General features: G+C 44.5%; 2 protein-coding genes across 7 annotated transcripts; one reads left to right on the top strand and one right to left on the bottom strand.

Annotated features, from left to right (window-relative positions):
- Position 1: 1 nt before the first annotated feature.
- Positions 2-25,606, top strand: LOC147058490 (membrane-associated phosphatidylinositol transfer protein 2-like). Of its 6 annotated transcripts, XM_085909445.1 has the most exons (27): positions 2-613; positions 8,363-8,570; positions 11,426-11,640; positions 11,773-11,894; positions 12,429-12,662; positions 12,764-13,090; positions 13,987-14,082; positions 15,417-15,521; positions 15,595-15,647; positions 15,864-15,935; positions 16,308-16,552; positions 16,841-17,030; positions 17,175-17,294; positions 17,366-17,583; positions 17,665-17,840; positions 17,926-18,096; positions 18,743-18,895; positions 19,182-19,346; positions 19,743-19,997; positions 20,256-20,404; positions 20,479-20,595; positions 20,657-20,773; positions 20,848-20,996; positions 21,446-21,595; positions 21,675-21,855; positions 21,926-22,054; positions 22,222-25,606. In XM_085909445.1, exons 2-27 carry the CDS (start codon positions 8,493-8,495, stop codon positions 22,591-22,593), a joined length of 4,359 nt encoding a protein of 1,452 aa, XP_085765571.1. In that variant the 5' UTR covers positions 2-613; positions 8,363-8,492; the 3' UTR covers positions 22,594-25,606. The 6 variants fall into 6 exon arrangements, with proteins under 6 accessions (XP_085765571.1, XP_085765569.1, XP_085765567.1 ...); XM_085909443.1 differs by lacking the exons at positions 15,864-15,935; positions 18,743-18,895; XM_085909441.1 differs by lacking the exons at positions 15,864-15,935; positions 18,743-18,895 and having other exon boundaries at positions 2-566; positions 17,366-17,840.
- On the bottom strand, positions 24,579-26,986 carry arl6ip4 (ADP-ribosylation factor-like 6 interacting protein 4). The gene is made up of 5 exons (XM_085909446.1): positions 26,692-26,986; positions 26,214-26,591; positions 25,801-25,918; positions 25,666-25,735; positions 24,579-25,577 (listed from the first exon to the last, which is right to left on the bottom strand). The coding sequence occupies exons 1-5, from the start codon at positions 26,840-26,842 to the stop codon at positions 25,521-25,523; spliced, it is 774 nt and encodes a 257-aa protein (XP_085765572.1). The 5' UTR covers positions 26,843-26,986; the 3' UTR covers positions 24,579-25,520.
- Between the last annotated feature and the right edge of the window lie 1,012 nt (positions 26,987-27,998).

Genomic DNA, 27,998 nt, shown 5'->3' with positions numbered 1-27,998 from the left:
TCTTTGGCGTGTCTCGGTGTGACGTGCTGCTAAGGGACTGTGAAGTCTCGCTGCGTTTAGGACTTGCGAGTGACAACTTCACGATGGCGGTGGTGGCGTCTCTTCCTCTTTCACGTCTTGGTCCTCGCCCTCTTCCCCGCCAGTTGGCCTAAGCTGAGCTCCCCACACCCGGACACGTCGCAGCCCCCGTGCCGCCGACTCCCGCCAAACGGGTGGAAATAAGGGCGTTTTTGGTGGACGTCGCCCGTGAGCTAAGTTTGGCCTTTTTTTTTTTTTTTTAGTGGCGGAGTGTTGTGTAGCCTCCCCCGTTGCCAAATGTGCGGCCCTGAGTGGCAAAAAACCTCGCTGGGGAGGACCGGGTGTACGGCGTAAACACACGCCGAGGATGTGCTGATGACGACGGCGATGTTTTGTGGTCACGTCATCTGTGCTCCGCGTCGTCGTCAAGGAAATCGGGACTTATTTTTGGATGGGGGTGCATTCGTTACGACCTCGTGGACTTCACCGGGTGGGCGGCTGCCGCTGAGTCCCGCTGACTCCGGAGAGGACCCCGCCCGCTCCGCCAGGTGAATAAACTGGGTTCCTGGTTCCCTAATGCCGAAGTACATCGCAGGTATGTGATGAGAGTTTTTGTCATGGCTGCTATGTTGCTAGGTAACTAAGTGCCGGGTGGGTTCGAAACGCCCCTTCCCTTTTTAGTTCCAATTTTAATGATGCTAACTTTAGAACCCGCCTTATTGCCCTCACGCTGTGTCAGCGAAGTTGTCTTCAGAACGAAACCAGGAAGTGTTCATGCTGTCAATCATTCGCAGCTTTTACTGACTACCACAGCAAGTTCACGCTCCATGGGGTATTTAATTTAATTTAATTTGGTGGCCCTCTATTTCTTTTGAATCATTTTGATTATTAATCATTGCTGACGCCTTACCCATAGATAGTGTTTCATCTCCAAACGTTGCTCATTCAGCTACAAGAGATTGATTCCTACAATTTTGCAAGTGACAAAATGACAGTGGTGCTTTGAGATACGAGGGACTTGCCATTTTCTCTCCTGATTTGTTTTCTTTTACTTCCGAGCAAAAATCTGAGCGACAAGCACCATGGTATGAGTGAATTCAACCCACTTTGTATTTGCAGAACTTTGGTAGGTTGCAGTGGACTGACATCTTTTGGGGTCCAAATAGTGCTATTTCATTCTTGTGGATGGATCAGCCTATTAATTTATTTACTGTAGAGACAGCAACCTAAAAAAAAAATCAACATTAGAGGCCGAGCTACGTGATAGCCAGGGGTGGTAAGGAGTCATGTCTGTATAGAAAATAGAACTTGCAGGCGTAATGATGTGTGACCCTTACTTGTTATGTCAACATAAAGGCTGAACCCAAGTCAGTTACTTACGGTCACATAAGGACAAGACGAGACTCGCATTTGCACAAATCGAGAAATGCCGCGTGTCGGGATCATCATGTTATCCCGCCGTAACGTGTCGAGGCTCGCGTGACGGTTGAGTAAGGATGTTGTGCAAAAAGATGTGGTCTGGACATGGAGATGTCGTTTCACGCTGCCATTACACCAACTTCCATTTTCTCATGTCAACTCAGGATATTCAAAGTGACATCCTCATAAACCTTTCAAATGCTTTTAATGTTGTCAATGTTGTTTTAATTTTTATTGCATAACCAGTTTTTAGAGTGGGGCGTGACACTTTAAGCAATTTGGCCCGAGGAACAGTTCACATGGACATACACTTACAGGGCGTGGCCTACCGCAATGCAAACACAAAAATCCTTTAATTGCCAAAGTGCCACGGTCGATTCATCGTTTAATCCTTGGTTGGTTTGATCACTTTTGTTACGTGCCAGAGCGCCCCCTACAGTTTTTACGCCTAATTAGCCTTCAAGCCACTGTGGCATTAACAAGTATGAATTTGATGAAAATAAATACACACAATTGAAAAAAGTGGCAATATTTTGAGGGTATTGGTGTAATTTGACAAAGGGTCATGTTTCAAAGAAAAAGTTGCCATCTCATGAAAATATTTCTGTGATTCTATAAAGGAAATTTTCATGATGACACCAATAACATGCATATCAAGGATAATATGAGAATATTTGTGATTTTTTTTTATTTAAAAAATTGAAAGAAAAGCCTTGATTTTACTTTTTTTTTTTTTAAACAAACTTGCATTTGAAAGAAATTTGTGAGAGTTTATGAGGAAAAACATTTTTTACTACCAAGATGAATATCACAAATGTTGTTCAGCTGGTTCCAACTGTAGAGGACGAAGCAAGGCGCCTTCATGTTATCTTGGGTGGCGTAGTGTAATTCTTATTTTTTTTCAACCCCCCCTCCGTAGCTAATAAGCCCCACAGGCAGTCGGCTCACGCCTTCTTTGCGTCACTTGTTTGACAGTCAATAGATTTTTATTGGCGCTGGCAGCACTGCGGGGCGCTTTAACAAGTTTTATCCTCAAATAGAGCCCACCTACTCACAAGACGCCAGCGACATTCAGGCACTATTTTGGTCACCTTTTTCAGAGTGTTGTGTGCCCCGAGGGGTTGAAGTAAGAAGCGACTCGTGCTAAAGGTTCAAGGTTGCTACCTGTGCGCCATTTGGAACGTCATGTTCAACACAAGTGAAGAGAAGGTGATTTGTGTTTTTCAGCTTTCCTTATTGTGTAAAAAGATCTGAGCAATAGTGGGAAGCAATTTGAATGAAATTGTTTTGATTTGGATTTTGAATACCATGTCAAAATGCGAAGCACTCCAAATACTTTTTGAATGTGATTACCACGGTCGAAACGATTAATTGAAAATTTTGATCCCAAAAAATGGTCGACACAAAATCTCTGCCTCAAAGCTTTGCAGGGATCATTTTTCTAAATTGACTAATTTTACTGCAAATATTCACAATGCTTCACTTTTTAGGCTACTAGGGCTAAAATTGTTGTTAAATATTGCAAATATCCGTTTTTATCCGATTTCATCAGCGGGATAATACTAGAATCGTCGATCGAAAAATTAATAGCTATGTAAGATAAAACAAATGCATTCTGGAACATGTGTATTGAAGGGGAAAAAAAAATCTATTTTAAAATAAGAGACGTGACACAAAAGTTGGAAAAATAAAGCGGTATTTTGCAGCCATGATCAATGAGAGCCATTTTTTTCTTGAGTAGACGCTCATCCTGATGCCGTTTCATATAATGTGGGAAGTGGATCCTGCGTCACGTCGCTTGCTTTTTCTTTTATAGAACCGCCACCCCCTTCCTCTGTCCTCAATGTACTGTACGTCTGGAGTGAAGGGAGGGAGGGAGGGAGGGCCTGCTGTTTCCTCTTCACTTTTTTTTCTTTCTTTCACGTGACGGGGAGTTCAGAGGTTGTCAACGGATCTCCGTCAGTCAAAGTCCGGCATCCTGTTAGATGACGGATTGCCTCGTGTAATGGGAAAGTGTCGTTTGCATAGTTACGTTTTTTTTGTGAGCACATACCACCACCGCCGGACACCTGACTTTAGCGTGGACTAAAAATAAGACAACCCCGACCAACCCCACCTCGCCTTCATGCTACACACTTGTGTTGGGGGAATCCAAGTTAGTTTTGTGAAAGGTTTTCAGACAAAACCGTCGGTTCAAAGTATAGCGTGTCCGTGCGTGTTGTGGCGATAGCCGCTTTTACAGGCTTTGTCGTTTGATAAGAAAAGGTGGTAAAAAAAAAAAAAAAACTGAAAAGGAGAGCATGACCTCAACTAAAGAAAAGGACAGATGGCCTTTTATGGTCAGCAAGAGTGAGAGTGAGATACTGGTGGGACTCACTCACTCATTCCATTCTCCCTTCTTGCTTTATAGAGGTTTTTTTTTTTCTTATTAACTACTTGTTTATAGGTCACAGGAATAAGGAATGTGCGTGTGGTCAGAATCATTCACACGAGTTTAAAGATGAATAAATAATCGTGTTTATTAATACCGATTTCAAAATTAATCCAAATTCCGGAAATATCCTTTTTTTTGGGGGGGGGGGGGATGTTTGACGATAAGCCACCCAAGCGTTTGGAGTTCCTTTTCTTTTGACGGCGCCCCCTGCTGATGAATGACTCATTCATTGATATTTCTCAAACGCAAGCTTTATAGGCTGAACATAAATATCTCTTGATGGCGAGCTCTGGTACATTTCTGACAAGACAACCAAAGTAGGAAGTTTGGCCATTAATATTTGTGTAATAAAAATGAAATAAACTTCTGTTTCATCATCAAATGTTTCTGTTGGCACAAAAAAAATCACTCCCCCCCCCCCTTCGTGTAGCCAGCTCCAAACCGACCCAAGCCACATTTTTAACCGCAACGTTTTCATGCTACCGCGGTAGCGAGAATCAGAATCGGGCCCCCGTTTGTGCGAGTGGGCTCCGCTTCCCTCATCCCTCTCGAATCCCTCATCTCGCCCGCCAATGAGCAGCCGGCGAGCCCCCTCGGTGTCTCCATGGCAACCTCATCCGCCCTCCCCTTCAAGCCATGATGGAGCGGATACAGGGGCAGGGACGGAGAATGCGTTTTGGCCTCGGGCGTTAACATTTTGCCTCATAAGGTTGCCAACCTGCCACATTGTGTTTAGTGGTTAGCAAAAAAAGCATGCAGCCTTTACGTCCCAGTAATTAGATATCAAATTTGACTCCAAATGGATAAATCCGATTGAGAGAAGCCAAAATGAAAATCAAAGCACTCAATTTCACCAGTTTTCATGGAATTGGTTGGACCTGTTTATCATAACAGGACGTAGAAACATCTCAAGGACCCTTGTCTGAAAGCTTTTTTGCTTTTTGACCGTCTCATGTGAAGGCTTTGCTCTCACACAAAAGCTTTGATTGAAGGAAAAAGCAACAAAAAATATTTCCTACGGCCTGAATGAATTTACTAATGGTCTGCTCCAAATGACGGCGTAGCCACGCTATCCCTTTATCGGACCCCCCCCCCGCCCCATAGACAGTTATGTAAGCGCTGCACGACGCGACAGATCCTTGTTTAACCTCGTCTGATTAATCCTAGTGTCATTTGCATATAAGGTCATCTAATTTTGGACACGGGGTAAAAGCATGGAGAGCCAATGATGTGCGGAAGAAGAAAACAATGCGGGGAAATTGTTGGTGTCCATTTTTTTATTAAAAGCCGCTTCGCTCCTGCGGGAAATGTTCTCCTTATGCGCCTCAAACAATTCTTGAGGGCAAAAGTTGTCCACATATTAGCCGCCTGCAAGCAAGCCCGAGCTGTTTTTAAGTCTTACAGTAGGAGGAAGAAGAGGAGGAAGAAGATCCTGATGAGGAGGAGGAACACAATGGAGAAGATGCTCTGAGGGTGTAGGGAATATTTTTAGCTCATCCCCTTCGTGCAACGATGACTAAAGAAGAAGGGCAGGTTGCACAGCCCACTGGCTTCTTCCTCATTTTCTTCCCGCCTCCCTTGTCCCACCTGTCCCGTGAGGCGGAGCCTCTGTAGGCATAGTTGTGGCTTTATGGACGTCAGACAAAGTCTCTTTGGTGCAAACTCCCTTAAACGTGACCATCCGAGTTGCCATCCTATTTACGAGGGAATCTGTTGACCTAAACTGATTTGCTAATTGTCTGTTGACAAAAGTATTAAGAAGGATCCATTTTTCCATTAATTATTAATCCATTTCTGTGGACCATTCAACAAACTCAGTGTTTTAAAACCTTCCTAAAAAGTTTTTTATTTTGCAATAAGTCATCATTAGTATAAATATTCTGAGGGGAGAAAAAGATCTTTTTTTTTTTTTGCTAAAAATATTCATATTTCTTCCCCAGAGACAACCAAAAAATCTTTTTTTTTTTTTTTTTTTTTGCTAAAAATGTTCATATTTTTTCCCCAGAGACAATAAAAAAAATTTTTTTTTTTTTGCTAAAAATTTTCATATTTTTTCCCCAGAGAAAAACAGTAATAAACAGTGTAATAAATGAAAGTAAAAAAAATATCCTATAACTTTAATTTTTTTTATGTGAAAGGTATTGCAAATTACAAGCCAAAGTTGTTTAAATTTGACCATTCTCCGATATGCGTCTTGTCATATCCCTGCTTAATAGCAATAATTGTCCCCGCCACATGGTATCATACTGAGCCCTTTGACATTTTAACCGGATGGCTGGCTAAGCGCATCATGCAAGTGTTTCCAAAAAAAAAAAAAAAAAAGGCCCCAGATAAGGCGAGCAGTTGCAGCACTGTGCTCGCGGCCATCCATTGTGGAGTACCAACGGGATCCTCGCCTCCTGATTTTTTTTTTTTTTGCACCGCTCTTGCGTCACTGCCTCCAGGGGGGGCTATTTTTAGAACTGGACCAGCATATTTGCCCAGCAAACGTCAGGCGCTCTGCTTACGTATGCCCGGATTATTGTGACGGAGCTATTTTTACCCTCTATGTGTTGTGTGGATGTGTTTTTTTTTTTTCTGGGTCAAGCGTGGCACTCGCACACTAGAGTGTTTCAGGTCTCGCATCTGTATCGGGCTCCAAGGGAAAGCTGGAGAAACGGATTTACAAAAAATTGTCTGTGAAAAGAGATTATGCATTAGGGCAGTGGTTGCCAAAGTCAAGAATGCGAGCTGTATCTTGGAGGTTCACAAAATAATCGACAATAGTTTAATTCCTAAATTAATAATATAGCTATATGTGAGTTTTGGCGTACAATAATCCTTTTATTTTTTTAAATACTCCTTCCTGCACTGTTTAAGTTTCTCTAGCTTTTTCTCACCTCTAACATGAAGTGATGCCTTGTAACTCAGAAAATAGGGAAAAATTAAAATGGAAAATAACAAATTATTGTTGCCATGAATCTGTTTTGCTACATTTTTTTGCTTCAATTCTTTGGACATTGTACTGGTCCTTTTGGCCACCAGGGGGATGTATAATACAGATGTACATGGACATTGTCACAGCACCTTAGTAAGCAGCACTAGTCATTCTTGACAGAGGATAAAGAGTATAGTTGTATCGTCACGTACGTACGTGTTGATGCAATTTGTGTTCAAATATTTGTTATGTGGCTTGTTATGAAGTGCGTTGATCTGACTTCACTGCCGCCACACGATGCTCGTATCCCAGAACAATGACGCATTTCTTAACAAAACTCCTAAGTCTCAAGTCCCAACTGGTGACCTCTGGGGCTTTTCTTGCGGCCCCTTCCGCTCGCCTACTTTAATCCCAGCTCCTCCCGAATGGGCAGTTATTTTTAGCTTATATACGTGGGGTCCTGCTCTGATTTTTTTTTTTTTTCTTTTTCCTGATGGTAATGTACTTCCAAAAAAAGCAAGGCACAGTAGTCAGTTAGGTAAGCGCTCGCTTGTCTTCATGTGCCTGCGGGTGCAAGTCGTCACTCAGGATCTTCTTGATCTTCATTCTCATGAGATGGCAACTTTTTTTCCTCCCCTTAAATTCGAAATTGTGTTTGTGACTTATTTTTCCCCAAATAAAGTCTCGCTTGTCTGCATGTGCAACGCAGGCTTAAGTGATGCGGGGCATCCACTCAGCCTACGTAAGCGTGCCTCACCCCCAACTCCAGGTTCCGCCACCAAAGCTGGCCTTTGTTTGCCGAGTAAATAACACAGTGGGCCCATTAGCGCGGCCCTGGCGATTATGGGCCGGCCGCCAGGGAAAAACGCTCAGCAATGAGTGGATGTTAAGCTTATGCAATGCTTGCGAGTCACTTTTGAACGCGTAGGTCGCTCTTTTTTTTTTTTTACCTCGTACGAGCTCCACGGCACAAAAAAAAGTGAACCTTGTTGAAACTGCTGATTGAACAGAGTCACTTTAATAGATGTCAGATGTATACGGGGTGACTCCCGTTTCAGACGCCAAAAGTTTGAAACTGATTTATCTACAATCTCATGATTTTATATCTCCAAAACCTGACACTTGAGTAGGGGTGTGCAGACTTTTTCTACCTCCACTGTTGCATCCAGCCTACCCTCACACTACCCACACGTTTTCATGTGTCCAACCACCACCCTCGCCTTGTGCCTAGCGCGTGCTTGTTTCAAGGCGGCTATTTGTGCAATTGTTGGGGGGGCTCCGAGAACATTACGCAATGCTCCTCACTAAAACTCTAATCCCTCTTATTGCCAAGTGAGCCCCCCCATGTGACGGAGCCCAAGGTCCGGGGACACACACATCCGCACGCACATACACTAAGCATCGACCCTGTGTATAAGTAGCCAAGTTTATCAAGAGAAGGGCTTACTCGATCAGGAGAAGCTGGATGGAGCAGCGGCGCATACAAAGTGCAGCTAGCTCACTGTGAGCCCGTGCTCTCTTGTCTTTTCACAACTTTTTCTGCTGGAATTTTAAATTTCTCCCCCTCTCTACAGGAGCCATCCATGAGGACATCGGCTTGGCAGATTTGAAGCGTCGCTTGTAGGAAACCTGTCTTTCTCCCCATCCCCCCCCTTTCCATCGCCCCTCTACCCTATCAGTCATCGCCCCACCTCGCCCTCCACCATGCTTATCAAGGAGTACCGCATCCCCATGCCCATGAGTGTGGAGGAGTACCGCATTGCCCAGCTCTACATGATCCAGGTGAGGGGACATGTGGTAGGTGGTCAAGGTCACCAAGGCCCCAACACTGTCGGAGGCGCCAATTCTGATTCAGGGGAACTGGCATTAATCCCTGGGGGGAAAAAAAGACTTTCTAAAATCATGCAGCTATGACATAATAGAATGTAAAGAAATCTTTTTTTTTTTTTTGCCACTTAGTTTTTGCTTCAATTCAATGGTTATTCTGTGCGCTCGCCTCGCCAGTACAATTTAGACCTAGAGACGCTCGCCAAAAAGAGTTTCACAGCAGACTTTGTAAGCAGCTCAAACTCTACAGCAAAGTTATGCGGCTGTTTTAATTCCACAACTAATTTTTGGTTTGACAGCAAATGTCACCGGGGAGTGGCAATAAACAGCTTGAGGCCTCTTTTTGGAAGAATATTGATAAACAAAACTCGTAACTGAATGGGGGAGCGAGAGGAGGGATACACATACTCCAGTTTTTTTTTTTTTTATCGTAATGGTAAAAAAAATCAAAAAATCACTTGCAGATACAATTTTGCTCATACGGGGATGGGAAATTTGCACAAAATCATCTTTCTTGATGTTCGAAGTTATCCAAGCTGAAAGAAGCCCAAAATTAGGCGGAGGTGGCCACCTCGGATTTGATATGCAGCAAAAAAAAAAAAAAACCTTTCTTTTTTCTCCTCATTTGGTGCGCGCACATGCTGGAGGATTTATTTTAATCCAGCGGTGCTGCCAGCTGATCCGCTGCACACCCAGGAGAAAGGCCGACTCGTCATAACGGTCTGCATTATTTAACGGCGGCTCTACTTTCTCGACAGTCTACCCTTTTTACCTCGGAGACATTTTTACTGACAAAAACCCCAATGGAGCGTTTAGGGCTGAACAGTTTTGAACAATAATTCAGTCTTGAATTATTATTTTTTTTCACGTTACTGTGATTGCGATTTGATGCGCTAGTATTTTTTGACAAAGTCCTCTTCTCGTGTATTTTTTTTAAATAAGCTCAAATAAACGCAAATCAATATGAAATAGCGTTTATGCCTCATTGATAACTTTGAAAACACTTTGACTCGCAGTCCACTACGACAACTTCACGAAATTTAGCTGGTCGGGAACGTGAGTCATCAGCTCCAAAAGCGGCTAGCGTGTATTCGAGTATGTAAAAACAATTCCGGGATTGCTGTATTTTTTTTTTCTTTTTCCTCGCTGATGTTTTGCATACCAACGCGTCGAGCATGCAAAGGAGCGGAGTCTGTAACGCCAGTGGCCTGTAGTTACCTTTCCCCCTGACCCGCACCGCCTCGTTAATGGGAGGCTGCCGTCTCCGTGGCAACGGTGACATCACTAGCAGCAACGTGCCAGCGCAATGGACAAAAAAGTGAGAGAGAGAAAAAGAAAGAGAGAGAGGAAGGGATGGAAGAAAAATTGGGGCATGGGTTTGGTTTCTCGTTTGGCCGCCGAGCATTTACATTATTAAGCGTTCTGAAATACTTGCTGCAATCATTTTGTGGTTTCTTTCACCTTTATAATTGGCTTATTAATGTATATTTGTCCATTTTTAACTTATTTTGTATTAATTTAACTCAAGTGGTGATGTAGTTTTTTTATTGTGAATCATGGGGAAAAAAATAGCAATATCAAAAGTATTTATTAACTTTTTTAAATTTTATTAAATAATTAGAAATCGTAAAGTAGCATTTTGTTCATACAGTAGTAATTTTGCATGGACATTACAAAAGTTTTAATTTGTGTTATCAAAACATATTGTGAGTAAAAATATATTACACTTCATTAAATCCATTGATCATTAGTTTATATTTTTGATTTTTTTTTTTAACCTCATCTCTGAAAATGTGAAATTTCTTCCGAGCGCACCAAAGTTTGCCATCTCCTGATGTAGCCTGGTTGCCACGGCAACAGCAGCAAATATAGGCCTCCGCTGCTTCGACAAAGCGTCTCCGTTCCCGTCCCTTCTTCCCGCTTTCGTCCTCTGTGACGACTCATTTTAAATTCAGCCTGGCCGCTGTCGGTTTCGGGTGAGAAATGAAATATGGCCGCCGCTGCGTCTCTGCATCTCAATCAGGAAACTCCATCAACAAACAGGATGTGACTCCCTGACAAGTACAGCTGAAGCCTTTCGCGTCGACACCGTTTTAGTTAGTGATGACGTCTTGGCCAAAACGTGACACGGGAGCAATTTTCATTTTTATGATTGCAAATGACATTCAAAAAAATGACTATAATTTATTTTTGAACAATTCAGAGGAAAATAGCGCCTTGTAATATAGTTCAGTGTTGGTCAAAGCTCCTTAGTAAGCTGTATCAATATTCATTCTTTGCAGAGGATAAAGAATAGATGTCCAAATATTATTAGGTTATGTGTCTGCTTGTGTGTAACATTGTGCTGCATTTATTGTTGCAGCAAGTAGGGAGTTAATTGCCCAGACCTGATTCCAGCAGTCAATTTAGGGAAAGGAGAAGCCGTGCGATGAATCAGCCCAGTCCGCCGGAGGAGGAGGAGAACACTGAGCGTCCGGCGTAGCAGACCTCGTTACCGATGACAGGTCATTCATTAGCCGCAGGCGCCGCGCTCTACAGCAACGCAGACGCAGCCCGGCTCACATCGCCCAGACGCAAAATGTACTGACTTCCAGTACGGGGGACTGTTTTTAGGGCAACAAAACCATATTTGGGGACAGAGAAGAGCTCAAAATGCCAGTTCTTTGCGCAGTATTAAAAACGACCCAAAAATATTTGGAGCCAAACATCTTCACCGACAAACCCTTTTATGGATAATTGGTGACGGAAGTCCTATTTTTCCGAAATTATCTGTTTTGCGTTGACTTTTTTTTTATTTCTTGTTATGGCAGAAAAAGAGCCGTGAGGAGAGCTGCGGCGAGGGCAGCGGCGTGGAGATCCTAAAGAACAAACCGTACACGGACGGACCAGGCGGCACGGGCCAATATACCCACAAGGTTTACCACATTGGCATGCACATTCCCAGCTGGTTCCGCTCCATCCTGCCCAAAGCGGCGCTGAGGGTGGAAGAGGAGTCTTGGAATGCTTACCCTTACACCCGCACGCGGTGAGCATAATTGTGATAAATCTTACAAGAATGAAATATATTTTTGAGTAAAGTTGTATATTTCAAAACAATATTATGAGAAAAGAGTTGTCTGAAGCTACATCACCAAGCACCATCGTGTGCTCCATCCAGGTACACGTGTCCCTTCGTGGAGAAGTTCTCCATCGACATCGAGACGTACTACATGAGTGACACCGGCAACCAGCCGGACGTTTTCAACATGTCGGCCGCCGACACAAGGCAGAGGACCGTCGGTAAGGCCGCAAAGTGTTTTCTTGTCAACAAACATTTTTCATGCTGCATTTTCTGCACTCACTCCGCATAGGGATGGGTGATATTGATTTCAAATCAAATCGCTTCCTGTTTTCCACATGAGATGCTGATGAGGCACTCTTGTGGCCAACAGCTGCTACTGCAATCCATTTTTGAAAATCATTTTAAAAAGGGTTGATTTTGTTTTGGGAGTATCACTAATATTATCTTTTTATCTATATTTTTACTAAAAGCATTTTTATTACAGATATTTTGAAAAAAAAATGTAATTAAAAAAACAGACCAGTATTGAAATTCTTAACCATAAAGTATTTATATACAGCATTTCCTTTAAATTATTTTATTAGTTTTTAAAAAAGGACCTTTTTAAGTGGCTAAAAAACATAGCATGTGTGTGTGTGTGTGTGTGTGTGTGTGTGTGTGTGTGTGTGTGTGTGTGTGTGTGTGTTTGTGTGTGTGTGTGTGTGTGTGTAATTTATTTATTTATTTATTTAATTTTTTTGTTCAAACGGCAGACCCTATTGATATCGTAACGGACCCCATCGCTCCCCACGAGTACAAGGCGGAGGAGGACCCCCGGCTGTACAAGTCGTCCAAGACCCAGCGGGGCCCCCTGCTGGACGACTGGATAGAAGAGTACAACAACAACCCGGGCAGGATGCCCGTCATGTGTGCCTACAAGCTGTGCAAGGTGGAATTCCGCTACTGGGGAATGCAGTCCAAGATTGAGAGATTCATCCATGATGTTGGTTGGTATTTTTCTGAAGCGTGATGCCTTGAGATTCGAGTGACCCAGTTTTTCTAGATTCAAGCTTTTCAATGCCAATCTTGTTGTATTCCTTTCTCCTAGGACTAAGAAAGGTAATGGTACGCGCCCACCGGCAGGCCTGGTGCTGGCAGGACGAGTGGTACGGTCTGACCATGGAAGACATCAGGCAGCTGGAGCTGGAGACCCAGCTGACACTAGCCAAGAAGATGGCGCAGTTCTGCCAGGTGGAGGAGGCCACCGAAGCCAACGGGGACACGCCGCCTGCGGTCAAGGAGCAGGAGGCCAAGGAGGCGGCAGAGGCGGAGATGACGGTCAGCGGCTCGGCCACCAACACGCTGCAGCCCCGCGGCGTGCTCACCAAGCAGTGGTCCACCTCCTCCCGCTCCTCCCGCTCCTCAAAACGAGGAGGTGCGAGTCTCTTCATTCTCTCTATTGTTAGTTTTCTATAATCAATATAGTATTTAAAAAAAAAAAACATATTTATGGTATATTAGACATTACGTTATTTGTTTAAAATAAATATCGATTTTTACTACTGTATGTTAAAAATGATTCAGATTATTTTAGTATATTTAAATATATATGGAATTATTAAATTCAAAATATTGGAGGTATATGAAAGAGGCAATGAATAATATTTTAGTGTATTTCAATAAATATTACATTAGGATATTTTAAAATGATCACGAATGACTAAGACGTAAATATTAAATGTAATAAATATAGAATATGTCATTTTTCTAAAATGGCCAAAGTCAATCAACCTCAAATTGATATGGCTTCAGTGTATTACATAACTGTATGTAACCTGTTGGATTACAACTGTGCTATTTTTAGCAACCACAGTAGCAGTGGAGGGGGGGCAGGGGCGGGCTGCCACCTGTGCCCAGACTCGCACACATGCACTCGTGGGTCCTCGCATGCCTATTTTTAGAAGCGGCGTGACATCTCAGACCAGCTCCAACTGCAACCATGATGGACCAGACCTGCCAATTTCCTCTTTTTTTTTTTTTTTCCCCAGCATGCCGCAGTCTCGCTGCCTGGGAGCTGTGCGGTTGTTGCGTGTTTATATAACAACCCCGTGTGTGGGAGTGGAAGCCGGTGGTGCAATATTTCTTTGTGCTAGGTTTCGAGAGTGTGTTCAAATAAATGCACAATCTCTCCCACTGTATTTTTAAATGGGTGTTTTTACTCTGACACTTCGGTAGCAGTATGTTTAAATGTGCAAAATGTTAAACAATGAAAAATATTGTGGATTTATACCTCGTTTTATTTGTAACATCCAAATGTTTGTCTCTCGCCAGTGAGCCCGTCCCGACACAGCATTTCGGAGTGGAGGATGCAGAGTATCGCGCGGGACTCTGACGACAGCTCGGACGAAGAGTTCTTCGACGCTCACGGTAAGACACTAAATGTGACCATTGGAACAATTTCCACAGTTCTTGTCTCGGATCTTACGGAAAAGCGAGCGACTGTCTATACATAGACGTGTTTTCACCCGAGCCCTTTTCCAGGAAGCTGACTCGCATGCATCTCTCTAACCACAGATCAGTTCTTAAGCTTCCCAGATACCCAGCATGCTTTGGGCTGCAGTTGAAATAAACCTCCTCCTCCTCCTTCCTATGCACCTCCTACGTCCTTCCACCCTGCCGGATGACTTTGTCCCAGGACTCAGGCCAAGTAGCTGGTTGGAATGTCAAATGTTCATCAATCACATTCTCTCCCATGATACGCCCCAGCCAGCAATAAAAGCTTCCTTATTGTTTGTTGGCATGCTTTCAATGACGATCAAGGAGAACATTACAAGATCTGTTTTATTTGTCCTTAAGGGTGTAGCATTAGCGTGTGTGCGTGCGTACGTATATATATATATATATATAGAAAGAGAGATACAGAGAGAGAGAGAGATACAGAGAGAGAGAGAGAGAGATCTATAGAGAGAGATATATATAGAGAGAGAGACAGAGACAGAGAGACCGAGAGAGACGACTCAAGCAAGATGCTGTCCCCCATCAAGAGCAGTGCTTTTGGATATACGATGATTCTGGCCAACAGCAAAAAATAATTTTGAAAATGAACAAACTAGAGGTAGATAAATGAATCAATGGCATGAAACGATAAGCAAATAAATTCAAATGAAAAGTGACTCATGTATGGAGTTTGTTTACCCGTTTCCTTTGTTTTTAATCAATGGCAGAAGAACATCATGACAAACATTTTGACATGCCATAACTTAAGCAACACTGGTGATATTCGATATAAGAGCTGAATCAGAAAAAGGGTCTTGCGCAATATTGAGGTATTAAGAAATGGTCCATCCACTCGCTCCTTTGTAAGTTGCTGCAGTGATACTAGTTGTTCTTCAGAGGATAAAAAATATATGCCTATGAGCACATTATGTTCTCTCTCTGGAAACACTTTCAAGTTAAATACAAGACAATATAGCACAAAATAAATGAATAGAAATGGCAACTTAAAAGAAGCCATAAATACTTTTTTTTTTTTCCTGGCCCAAATGGAGGAAGCAGTTGTACCGTTCTGCTCGTTCGCATGCATTGTTAAAGTCAGTGTTACATTTTCAGCGTGCTTGGGTCCAAAAGAAACTCTTTGTCTTCTTCTTTGACAGTTCTACGAGTGCCTTCCTAAAACAGCGCCACTCTGTTATGGTGGCGTAGTAGTGCAATTGCAGTTACTAACGTTTTTTTTCTCTTTTGTATTTATATGTGTGTCGCAGAGGATTTCTCAGATAGCGAGGAGGTCTTACCCAAGCAAATCACCAAGTGGAATTCCAACGACCTCATGGACAAGATCGAGGCTCCCGACATGGAAGAAACCTCCGGTAAGACGAGGAAAACAATGACGCGGCCATATGGCCTGGCCGTGAGTGACAGCTTTGTTTGGCGTATTTGCAGGCGACATGGCGGTGGACTACGACAGGGCGGCCGGCGGAGAAAGACTAGATGAGGTACTGTCTTGAGGGGAACATCTAATGAATCTCCATCAGCATTTTTTTTCTCCCCCTATGATATTTGCATTGAAAAGACAGTCGTTCAACTCGGGCACTGAGTTGTACTAATGAGGAGATGTCAAAGAGTGCAAAGGCCATAAAGGAGATGGACTAGATGCTCAAACGGTTTTCCAACCAGTCCACCCTTGAGCGTCTGTGTCCTCTTGTGTTCAGATGCGAGCCTCCTTTAGGGTCCCAGCCGATAGCGCTCCCATTCCCAGCATCACAGTAACGCGGCACCAGTCCGTAAGTAGCTCACACCCAGTTCCCTGTGAGCCCACCCCTCTAGTTTCCTACGGAAACCTGAAATCCCGAGTGACCCTACCCCCTTGTGAAGCCAATCCGTAGTTCCTGCCCCACCCCGAACCAGCCTTACCCAAACCCTGTGCCGTTTTCTGGCAACTGTGGCACTTTTTGCTACATCTTGTGTTATGTAATCTTATCTCATTCAGTGCCATTGACGGTTATAGACGTCCAATTTTGGTTACCTCTAATAAACACAAGACTATTGTACAAATCCCACTTGTTGCACCCCCCCCCTCCCCAAACATCTTTTCCCAATGCGACGAGTCATAATTAAAGCACCAGTTGTACCTGACGTCCGTCTCCGCTCCGCAGGACAGCTCGTCCCAGCAGTGCATGCAGCCCTCCAAGATCCACGTGCTCATCCTGGTCCTCCACGGCGGCAACATCCTGGACACGGGTGGCGGCGAACACAGCGGCAAACAGGCCGACGTCAACACCATCGGCGCCGCCTTCGATTCCGTCATGCGCGTCCACTACCCGGCGGCGCTGGGCCGCCTCGCCGTCCGCCTCGTTCCGTGTCCCGCCATCTGTGCCGAGGCCTTCTCCCTGGTGTCCAAGTAATCGTCTAACCTCATTTTGTCTTTGTCCGGTTTCATCACTCACTACTAGAAATCAGTAGCATGCAAATGTAGCTGAGATTAAAATAAGAGGGTTATTTTGAGGAGTAAAAAAAATATATATATATATATATATATATATATATATATATATATATATATATATATATATATATATATATATATATATATATACTCATTTCTTTCCAAATGTATACAGTAAAAGAAAAAAACGGAAACATTTCTTTCAAAAATGCTGAGCATGCGCTCTTTGTCTTGCTGGGGCAGCCTGAGCCCGTACGGCTACGACGAAAGCTGTCTGTCCAGCAGCCAAGATCACATCCCGCTGGCGGCCCTCCCCCTGCTGGCCACGTCTGCGCCTCAGTACCAGGAAGCCGTGGCCACCGTCATCGTCAGAGCCAATCAGGTCTACGCCGATTTCATCAAGTCTCTGGACGGCGCCGCCTTCTCAGGCCAGGTTGGTTTGTTCGGCATATATATTTTTTAGTCTCTTTTGAAACAAACAAAATATGCTACCAAAGGAATAGGAATCGGTGTCAAGGAAGTCAATTGACAGACATTATAGCAGAGGAATTTCTGTGCTCTGATGCGATTTCTGTAGGTCTGCCTCGTTGGGGACTGTGTGGGAGGAATACTCGGGTTCGACGCTCTTTGCAGCAGCAACCAGACTGTCAACGAAAGCCAGAACAGCAGCCGGAGGGGCAGTCTCGTCAGCGTACAGGTGCTCGATACCATACCTCGCAAACCTCTCAATATCCACTCACTCAATAGATTTTTTTTTTTTTTTGGTAGGACCAGGACCTCCTGTCGCCGGGCACCATTATCAACTGTGGGCAGGGGTCAGCTTCGCCCACCCTGGAAGGCAGCCGGCATCTGAGTCGCAGCAACATCGACATCCCGCGAAGCATCTCGGGCGACGAGAGCAAGAAGCATCAGCTGCAGCGCAAGAGAAGCGACTCGTCCACCTACGAGCTGGACACCATCAAGCAGCACCAGGCTTTCCTGTCCAGGTACCGCCATGGACAAAAAAAACAAACAAACACACGCTTTGCCCCTCGTTCAAATGAGTTGACTTTGCAATGTCCTCGCAGTTTGCACTCCAGCATCCTGCGGGGTGACGGGGTATCGCGCAGGTCCAGCAGCAGCACCATGCTCGACGGAGGCGCGCTGGGCAAGCTGGACTTTGAAGTCTCGGACTTTTTCCTCTTCGGTTCGCCGTTGGGTCTGGTGCTGGCCCTGAGAAAGACGGTCATCCCCACGCTGGACGGTAAAAAATGAGCGTGTTATGGTCGAGAGAACAAATAAAGGCAAACTTCACGTAAACAAGCCAAATCTTCCTTTCCCCCTCGCAGTGGCCCAGCTCCGACCCGCATGTCAGCAGGTATACAACTTGTTTCATCCGGCCGATCCTTCCGCCTCGCGCCTGGAGCCTCTTCTGGAGAGGAAGTTCCACCTGTTGCCTCCCTTCAATGTGCCGCGCTACCAACGCTTCCCTCTAGGGGATGGAAATTCCACTCTGCTGGGTGAGTCTTACCATGCGCGCCCACACACACACACACACACACACACACACACACACACACACACACACACACACACGCTTGTCACATGTGGGTGTCGTCCTGTATTTCATCTCTGTCACACTACACTGAGCATTGTCTCCAAAGAAAAATGCAGCATTTTTCTTGTGTGTGTGTGTTTGTCGGGAAGCCAAATGTGGTCAGAGTCCTGCAAAGGGGTTCATGCCGCTCGTCACGGCCTAGAGTTTTGGTTATCGGTGTCAAAATGAGAATGCTTTGGCGTGGAAACTTGTGGAAAGCATTTAACACGACGCAGGTTTGTTCAAGTGTTGGACCATCTGTACCTTGGAGTCCTTTGAGTATTGGGAGCTCGGTACCGTTCCTTTCTGTCGTTGAATCGAGACGCTTGCAAAAAGACACGGGCTCCACTCAGGGCTTGACTCTTTCTTTTGTCTTTTGTTCTTGCTTCATATGTTTTTGTGTCTTCCTTGTCCTTCCTTCCTTCCTTCCTTCCTTCCTTCCTTCCTTCCTTCCTTCCTTCCTTCCTTCCTTCCTTCCTTCCTTCCTTCCTTCCTTCCTTCCTTCCTTCCTTCCTTGCTTGCTCCTCCACCCCTTCCCTCCTTTCCTTCCCTCAACCCGGCCTCTGTAGTGGAGACAGTCCAGAGCAACGCTCCGCTGCTACTTGACAGCGGGCCGCCCGTGTCGCTTCGCTGTCAAGAGACCATCAGCGAGACGTGCATCCCCGTCCCCGTGCTTAACTGGCAAGAGGGCGCCCTCAAGGCCACACCCGCCACTCCCGAGTGTGTGTAGCCGCTCCTGTCACGTCACATTCCCCCTCAACCTTCCTCATCCACGCTTGTCTTCCTCTTTTATCATTGCTCGACGTGATGCGTGATAGTGTGTTTTGTGGACATGTTTTTGATGAAGCTTCAGAGGCCATCGGAAGTTGATCTTTGCCTTGAGCAAAATCAGGACTCGGCCTATGAAACCATGACACCCCCCCTTCCCCCTCCCTTCTCCCTCCTTCACCATCTCACCTTTACCCTCATCTCCTGTCTAACGGGATCTCCCTTGTTTCGGCTCCATAGCGGATGTTGTTCAGTCTCATGGTGGTGTCTTCATGGACAGTTCGTACCCCTCATCCCCCATCATGGGCCCCTTCTCCCGGGGCCAGCGGCGCGCCAGTGAGGTCAGCATTGCCAGCCAGGTGTCAGGAATGGCAGACAGTTACACTGCCAGCAACATAGCCAACAGTAAGTGTTCGCCCAACGCCACCACAGTCTCATCTACACACACACACACACACACACACACACATACACACACACACACACATACAATGTGCTCAGGCAGGTAGACATGAAGACCCCCGCCCGCACCCTGTTAGTTCAGGCAGAGGTCCACAGAAGAGCGCCCCCTATGTTGTCTGTTTCACTGTCTTGAATGTTAAATGCAAATTGCATTTTCTCCCAATGCCGCAACGACCAACCAGTCTTGTTGTGGTTTCTTTTTTTGTATGTGTGTGTGTGAACGTCCCACCCACTTGCACTTGCACACACATTGTAACCGAAATCCCATTGAGGTTTTCTTCCAGATGGACACGCCGCAGCGCCCATGTTTTGTTTTTCACATTTTTTTTTTCCTTTCAGCTCAGACAGACTCGGTTAGTCAGTCCAAAAGTTCTGGCCTTTTATCCCAGCTGGCCCTGTCATCCCAAAACAAATTCTTCTTAAAAAGCCCCCCCAAATCCCGCAAGAAACTCAAAGAACCCACAGACGAGAAGGACGGGGAGCCCATGCTGTGTGACAATCAAAGTGTAGGATCCGACACTTGCATGTCTCCCGGTCTGCACAGAGCCATGTGCGATCTGATCTCGCTGGATTCCCAGACAGAGGTGGACCAAGGTATTGCACCCGTCGGACCCGTGAGGCTCAGGAAGCTTCTTCTCAATCAGGAGCCGATCTCTTCAATCAAATAACCTTCCTCTTGTCTCTGATGGTTTTTCGGTGTTTTTTTTTCAACTTCCACAAACCTCTTCCTGTAGATCAACACCTGCTGCTGGGATTGGTGGCGATGGGCCGGCTGGGCTACGGTCTTTGTCGAATGATTTATGGTGTGACTGCATGTGTGTGTGTCCGCCACTCATTGCGTTCCCGTCCCAGTTGCAGCTCGCTGGTGGGGCACCAAGCGCATGGACTTTGCACTCTACTGCCCCGACGCGCTGACCGCCTTCCCCACTGTGGCGCTGCCGCATCTTTTCCACGCCTCCTACTGGGAGTCCACCGACGTGGTGTCATTCCTCCTCAGACAGGTTGGAGCGCATGACGCCTCGCTCGCCGCTCTGTCCGCGCAACCCAAAGGTGATGATCCAAATGTGTGCCGAAGGTTATGAGGCACGACAACTCCAGCATCCTCGAACTGGACGGCAAAGAAGTGTCCGAATTCAAGCCGTCCAAACCTCGTGAGAAGTGGTTGCGCAAGAGGACTCACGTCAAGATCAGGGTAGGATGTCCTTTGAAGCAAAGTAGCTTCTTCAAACCACTCATCCGACACGCTTTGACAGAACGTGACGGCCAACCACCGCGTCAACGATGCCGTGTTCACCGAGGACAGCCAGCAGACGGTGACCGGTCGCTTCATGTACGGCCCCCTCGACATGGTCACGCTGGCCGGCGAAAAGGTCGGAACTTTTTGTCTCAGGCGTGCGTGCGTGTGTGTGCCTTTTGTGTTTGTTGAATGCGTGTGCCGCCGCAGGTGGACCTTCACGTCATGACTCAGCCTCCGTCGGGAGAATGGATTTACTTCAACACCGAGGTGACCAACAGCAGCGGCCGCGTGTCTTTTGTCATTCCTGACGACAAGCGTCTGGGCGTCGGCGTCTACCCTGTCAAAATGGTTGTCAGGTGAGCTAGAAAGAAAAGTCATTAGTAAGTAGCACTTTGAAAATTGGTGTCAACTGTCAAGTTTGTTATAAATAAAATTTATTATTATTATTAATAATCCCCCCCCCCCCCCAAAAAAAAAGTCCGGAAAATCAAATATTTTTTAAATAAAATAAAAACAAAAAGTTGTACGTATATTCTTGAGGAAAATGTCCTGCATTTGGAAAGTATTACTTATTCAACCCCAAAAGGTCAAACATGTATTATGACAGTCTAATATTTTACTGAAAAAATAGTCCATTTAAATTTTCAAAGAAAAAGCCCACAATGTGTATTTTCATCAAAAGTTGCACAATTTAGTTTTTAAGGAAAATTTGATATTCAGGAGAAAAATATTTTGCCAATGTACATTTTAAAACCAAGTCGTTTGTTACATGGATTCCATTATTATTATTATTTTTTTTTCTCAGGGGCGACCACACGTTTGCCGACAGCTACCTGACGGTGATCCCTCGCGGCACAGAGTTTGTGGTTTTCAGCATCGACGGCTCCTTCGCTGCCAGCGTATCCATCATGGGCAGCGACCCCAAAGTGCGGGCGGGGGCCGTGGATGTCGTCCGGTAAAAGATTTTTACGGCGAGCTCGCCGTTTTTTAACCCCTGTGTGAATGTTAAGATCATATTTTGCGTGCATGAGCAGGCACTGGCAGGATTTGGGCTACCTGATCATCTACGTGACGGGCCGACCGGACATGCAGAAGCAGAGAGTGGTCGCCTGGTTGTCGCAGCACAACTTCCCGCACGGCATCGTGTCCTTCTGCGACGGCCTGGTGCACGACCCGCTCAGGCACAAGGCCAACTTCCTCAAGTCGTTGACCGAGGTCTGTGTCTTAATGTCAGTTGGATCAAAATCTGGGGACACAATCTTCATTGTCTTCTCGTGGTTGTCAGGCCAACATGAAGATATTTGCCGGCTATGGATCCAGCAAAGACATCTCCGTGTACAGCTCCATCAACTTGCATCCATCGCAGATCTTCATTGTTGGTAGACCCTCCAAGAAGATGCAGCACCAGTGTCAGGTTGTTTGTGTTGCAAGTTTGGATTCTAAGCTTTTTCTGAAAATGCATGAAAGTATTTTACATTCAAAAAAGGGTTAGCATTTCAAACTAAGGTTAGGGTTAAGGTTTCAAACTAGAGTTAGGCTCCACTACTAGTATGAAGAGTATCCTATTTTTCATGTCGACAGTTCATCACGGAGGGTTACGCGTCCCACCTGTCCCAGCTGGAGCACAACCGCCGCTCGCGCCCGGCCAAGTCCAGCAGCACCCGCATGGTCCTGCGCAAGGGCAGCTTCGGCCTGGGCGCCAACAGCGAGTTCTTGCGCAAACGCAACCACTTGTTGCGCACCATCTCCTCGCAGCCCGCGCCCAGCTCGCCCACGGCGGGTGGCGTCAGCGGCGTCCACAGCCGTCCCGAGCGTACGCAGAGTCAGTCGGATGGCGAGCGTGGAGCCAGCCACGGCCAGGGGGCGGCGCAGCGCAGCATGAGCATCACGGCCGGCTGCTGGGGTCGCAGCAGCGCCACCAAAATGGAGGCCGGCGCTCTCAATCCCAAATGAGAAAGTGGCTACAGTTAGGAATGGATGCAAAAAAAAAAAAAAAAAGTAAGTAGTTGATGCTTCCTTGCATTTAAAAAAAAAAAAAAAATCTACAATTGCCTTTATAGTCAGGCTCCCGGGTTGTGTATTTTTAATTTGACCCCTTCCACACAATCCCAAATGAGAAAGTGGCTACGGTTAGGGATGGAAAAAAAAAAAAAAGTAGTTGATGCTTCCTTGCATTTAAAAAAAAAAAAGTCTACAATTGCCTTTATAGTCAGCCTCCCGGGTTCCTTTCCAGATGCAAATTTGGTTGTGTATTTTTAATTTGACCCCTTCCACACACTTGAGAAACATTTCAATTTATGAAAACACTTAATTCACACATTGACACCAAAATCCTGCCGAAAGGAAAGGTAGTGCTTTGGCGCCTTTTAGTGGCAAAAACTAAGATTTTAGTCCTCCCCAAAAAACAAAAAATAGAGATTAAAAAATAATATCATCATAATGATCATGAAATACATCAATATCGCAAGTTGTGAAATATTTTGACTTCAATTTTTTGAAAATGACCCATGTGTATGTATGCAGTCGTGTGTGAATATCAAAAGAACGAGGAAAATAATGAGGAAAAGTAGAGGTTTGGCGCCATCCTGTAGGATCTAAAGGCAATTGTACCCGTTTTATTTATTTTTTTAATCTGTTTTAACAGATGAAATCCGAAACGTGCCAGAATTGACACATTAATGTCATTTCAACCTTACTGTACCCATCAAAAGAAACGGCTGACTTGGTCAGGATTTGGTCTGTGTGTACATACCACAAACTCTCCACTAGCACCCAGGCTAAAGTTAGCTCCCCAACCATACAAAAGTCATCACTTCAACACCAAATCTTCTTTGGACAGTACTTCAGCGCCGTCGTTTGACATCATTTGGAAAGAGCCCCAAAAAAAACTACACATGCGAGGAATTACTATTGCCTCTTTCAGGTTTGGCGCATCAATCATGGAGTTTATTTTATTTTTATTTTTTTCTTGGATGCCACCGGGTCCAAAATGCTGTAAAAGTATGCTCCGAACTTGTAAGCACAACACAGACTTATTGTGGAATAGATTCAGAGATGAAAACTGGATTTGCTGTACCCTTTTTCCACCACAAAACATCCTTGTCATGTTCTGACCCTTTAACTGCATGACAACCCGCTCACATTTTTATGTGACATGTTTGGGCTGCACTGAGGGAAAGAAAAAAAAAAGAAGAAAAAATCACGCTTTCTGAGATTTAAATTGTAATTTTATCTGAATACTATATTTTCCGGAAAAAGAGGTCGTTTTATGAGAAAAAAACGTTTGGGAAAGAAAAGTGACTTTTTAATCTAAAAGATTTTTTTCATGAATATAATCAGCTTTCAGTGTTTTGCTTAAAAATTTAACTTGAAACTTGTATTTTTTTTTCCCCAAAAGTACTTAACAATTTCTGGAAATGATTAATAGGTTAAGACTCTTTTAAATCCCAAAAAATAGTCCCCCGAAATATTTAAATCTATTCAAATTTAGATTTTTTTCCCCGCTTTTTATCTCCAACATGACCTTTTCTTCTGGAAAATATTTTTTTTCTTAAACGTCTTGGACCTTATCTTTTCAAAATCACAAACTTGAAAAACAACCAACCGACTATTTTCTGGAAAATATCTAACTTGCCGTGACTCCACGAACCTGCTGAAAAACTGAATGTGCCAAAGTTCTCGTTGCCGAGAGGGAACCATGTCACGTGTTTGGATGCCTCCAGCCACAATGTTTGTACATTACTCTTGTGATATAGATTCTAAATAAGAGGACTCTTTCTTGTTCTGCACAAGTGCTGTCTGCTCCGCTCAGGTCTTCTTTACTCTTCACTTTGGAATTTTCTGTTGATTTCAGTGGAGCAAAAACTTCTTTTTCATTCTTGGTGTTAGTGTGGCCTGGCACACGATTATTGTTTTTAAGTTCATTATTCTTATGACTATTGTTTTTTTTGCCAATCACACTTGTGTTCTATTTATTATTATATTGTTAAAAGCTGTTTTGGAACTCTGGGAAGTGGCTTTGTCCCGCACACTGTACAGGAGGTGTTGAATGTGTTTGTAAATGAGTGTACAAAATGTCATGTCCACATTTAAAACCAACATAAAAGATGTATAATAATGAGAACAATGAAATGAAAATGGGGGATGACCCCAGCGTGGCTGTAATGGACCAACATGCCAGGGGAAATGTGCAATATTTGGGACACCCACACGTCGAAGTGAGGATTAGCCCAAATCTTATGACCTTGCCGAGACGGAGTTCAGAGTCTATATTGGGACATAAAAACAAATGACTTCTTTTGAAAAGGTGACATTTCTCATAATTGTATGACTTTATTCTTGACACTGCCATCTGACACTGGTACAAAAATATTTTTTTAATATCTGGAGGACTTTATAAACATAAAAATAGCCCCTGACAGTAAATGAATTTGCCCGGCCATTTTATAAAATGAAATAACAAGCCATAAAAATGGGCACTCTCAAATGAGGATAGTAGAACTTCGGGTTTTGCATGATTTTTTTGTTTTTTTTACCATCTATTTTCATCTAAATGTTCTACTTTATCCGCTTGGTTTTTGGACAAAAAAAAAACCTGCGCAACTGAGCAAATTCATTTCCTGGAACTGATGCGCTTTTATTTGAAGTATTCCGTAAGTTTGTATAAAGTGTTCAAACAGATGGCGAGGCAAATTCCACAAACGCAAGCTTTTTCAGACACGAGCATCAATGAAAATGGCTTTAATGTACAGTAAAAAAACAACATGTGTGTGTGTGTGTGTGTGTGTGTGTGTTGATGGGTAAAACGGCTTTATCCATATTCCCGTGTTTTCTAATGCAGTGTATAAACAAGAGAAATCCATCAAAGCGTCATGTTTGTTTTATCTGTTGAGTCCAAGCACTCTCTGGAAGGAGTTCCCATCTCCCTTGGTGGCTTGCTTCATGGGCCAAAAAAAAAAAAAAACAACCACAATGACAAAAAGAATATGTAATTTCTCCAGTTATTGTAGATTTTGTTTGTCTTACCTTGTTGATGTCTTTGTGTTTCTCCTTGCTGACCATCTCTTCGATGATCTCGCCCTCGCCTCGCACCAGTCTGAAGGAGTACACATAACCTTCTGTTCTCCAAGTTCAGAGGCTAACAACAACTAAACGACTCACCTAGTGCGTCCCGTTTCAGGGTCTACCACTCTGCGGATGACGCTCTGCCGGGCGTCGTATTCTTCTTTGGTCAAAGGCCTCCTGGTGGCTAGCCGGGACTTCTGCTCGTCCGTCATAACTGCAAAAACACAAGAGATTAAACATTGCGCTCGCTGGATTCTGAATAGCAACAGAATGAGTTGGTTCAGGTTGAACGCAAGTTCCGTGACTTTGCACATTGGACGAATGAATTGGATTCAATTCAGTGCCCTTAATTCTACCTAGCGACAAACAATTGCATTCTCTAAAACAGATTACGACCTATGACCTGAACAAGTTCATTTTTAAATTTGAGAACTGAACTTAGAATTGGTTGGGGGTAGAAAATGTACTTTGCCAGCACTGCTTGCAACAAAATAAGAGTTGTGGGTCACCTGGCCCGAGCTCCACACCGCCATCGTCACTCTGCCAGAGCTCCAGAGAAGAAGAAGGTTTGGGTGGCGGCGTGCTCAGCGGCTCTGCCAGCTGCATCAGCCTCCTCTGTATAGCGTCCACATGCTGCTTTCTACTGTTCTTCTCCTCGTTCTTCTCCTCGTTCTTCGCCTCCTTCTCCACTTTAATCTTTTTTAATTTCTTCTTTTCCTTCTTTTCCTTTTTACGGCGCTTTTTCAGCTTGGCCTTCTTCTTCTTTGACTTCTTTGCTCTCTTTCTTTTCGTCTTTTCGTCACTGGATGAAGACGAGGACGAGGAGGAGGAGGAGGATGATGATGACGAAGAGCTTCGCCTCCGTTTCTTTCTTTGTGTTTTTACACCTAACGGTAAGAACAGGGGTTTTTTTGGGGGGGCGGAGGGTTAGTTTTCCCCAATACAAAGTGTTTCTCCGCCATTGTTTCTCGTTAGCGTGGTACTAACCTTTACTTTTGTGGGACTTTTTCTTCGATTTGCTCCGACTTCTGCTGCTGGAAGACGACGACGACGAGGAAGATCGAGATCTTCGTTTCTTCTTTTCTTTGTCATTGTTCTCCACTTTACTGTTTCTTTTCGGGGATCTACTTCGGTCCATATCAGTTTAAGAAGAGTCTTGATTTATATGCCCACCGAAATTCTGACGATTCAAAATGACCCAGATCGGAAGTTCACCACTGTAGTTATGTTAACGTCTCTGGTCGTGTTGGCTCGTGAGTGAACGATTCGTTCAAAAGAACGAGAGTGAACGAATCACTTTCTCAAGTGATTCACTGGGCCGAGCCGTGAATTGCATTTCCCGTTCACCAATTTAACGGATCTGTGAATGAACGAATCAGTGAGTGAGTAATTTGCATTTCCAGTTCAACGCGAGAACGGATCAGTGAAGGAACGAATCCTGATTTTCCCGAACGAGTCAATGGGTGAACTGCCTTTCTTCCCGTGCATCAACGGATCAGTCCATCCATCCATTCATTATAATAAACATTTTTGTTAAAATTTGTCAGGTGTTTTGTTCCTTGTTTTAATATTCGCCAAATTAAACAAAAATCAGACATTTGGTTAATTGCTTTATATGACAATACGTATGTGTTTTACGTTGTTATATGAGTTGGTGTCCCCCCAAATAACAATTGTCGGCATAACCGATTTTTTTTCGTAATGGAGTATCCGAGTGACGTCATAGGTCAAACAGCCAATCAGAAAGTGGGGGTGAGGGCGGGTGTGGCACTTTTCACTTCCATTTAAGCTTTGACCATGATGTTTCCCTAATGAAGTGGCCTGTGATGAGGTACACTTGAAAATGGCGGCGTACCTAATAGAGTGTCCAGTGACGTCCCAGATCAACCAGCCAATCAGAAAGTGGGGGTGAGGGCGGGTGTGGCACTTTTCACTTTCACTTAAACTTTTTCCCTAATGAAGTGATTAGGTACACCTGTGTCGGTGTGACGTCAGAGCTCAAACAGCCAATCAGAAAGTGGGGGGTTGTTTGGGTGTGGCACTTTTCACTTTCATTTAAGCTTTGACCATGATGTCTCCCTAATGAAGTGGCCTGTGATGAGGTACACTTGAAAATGGCGGCGTACCTAATAGAGTGTCCAGTGACGTCCCAGATCAACCAGCCAGATCAGAAAGTGGGGGTGAGGGCGGGTGTGGCACTTTTCACTTTCCGTAAAGCTTTGACCATGATTTTTCCCTAATGAAGTGGCCTGTGATGAGGTACACCTGAAAATGGCGGTGTACCTAATAGAGTG

Source organism: Syngnathus leptorhynchus, chromosome 4 (genome assembly GCF_054491065.1).
Source record: "Syngnathus leptorhynchus isolate UIUO chromosome 4, UIUO_Slep, whole genome shotgun sequence".
NCBI classification, from domain to species: Eukaryota; Metazoa; Chordata; class Actinopteri; order Syngnathiformes; family Syngnathidae; genus Syngnathus; species Syngnathus leptorhynchus.
This window is presented reverse-complemented; position numbering and strand designations above follow the sequence as displayed.

What these genes read in the sequence shown, in the direction of transcription:
- arl6ip4 (XM_085909446.1), bottom strand. Translation starts at nt 26,842, where the DNA reads ATGGACCGAAGTAGATCCCCGAAAAGAAACAGTAAAGTGGAGAACAAT. An exon ending in AAAGTCCCACAAAAGTAAAG is followed by an intron (nt 26,592 to 26,691) that starts GTTAGTACCACG and finishes TCTTACCGTTAG; the next exon opens with GTGTAAAAACACAAAGAAAG. An exon ending in CGGTGTGGAGCTCGGGCCAG is followed by an intron (nt 25,919 to 26,213) that starts GTGACCCACAAC and finishes GTGTTTTTGCAG; the next exon opens with TTATGACGGACGAGCAGAAG.
- LOC147058490 (XM_085909445.1), top strand. Translation starts at nt 8,493, where the DNA reads ATGCTTATCAAGGAGTACCGCATCCCCATGCCCATGAGTGTGGAGGAG. An exon ending in CACCAGGCTTTCCTGTCCAG is followed by an intron (nt 17,584 to 17,664) that starts GTACCGCCATGG and finishes ATGTCCTCGCAG; the next exon opens with TTTGCACTCCAGCATCCTGC. An exon ending in TGTCATTCCTCCTCAGACAG is followed by an intron (nt 20,405 to 20,478) that starts GTTGGAGCGCAT and finishes TGTGTGCCGAAG; the next exon opens with GTTATGAGGCACGACAACTC.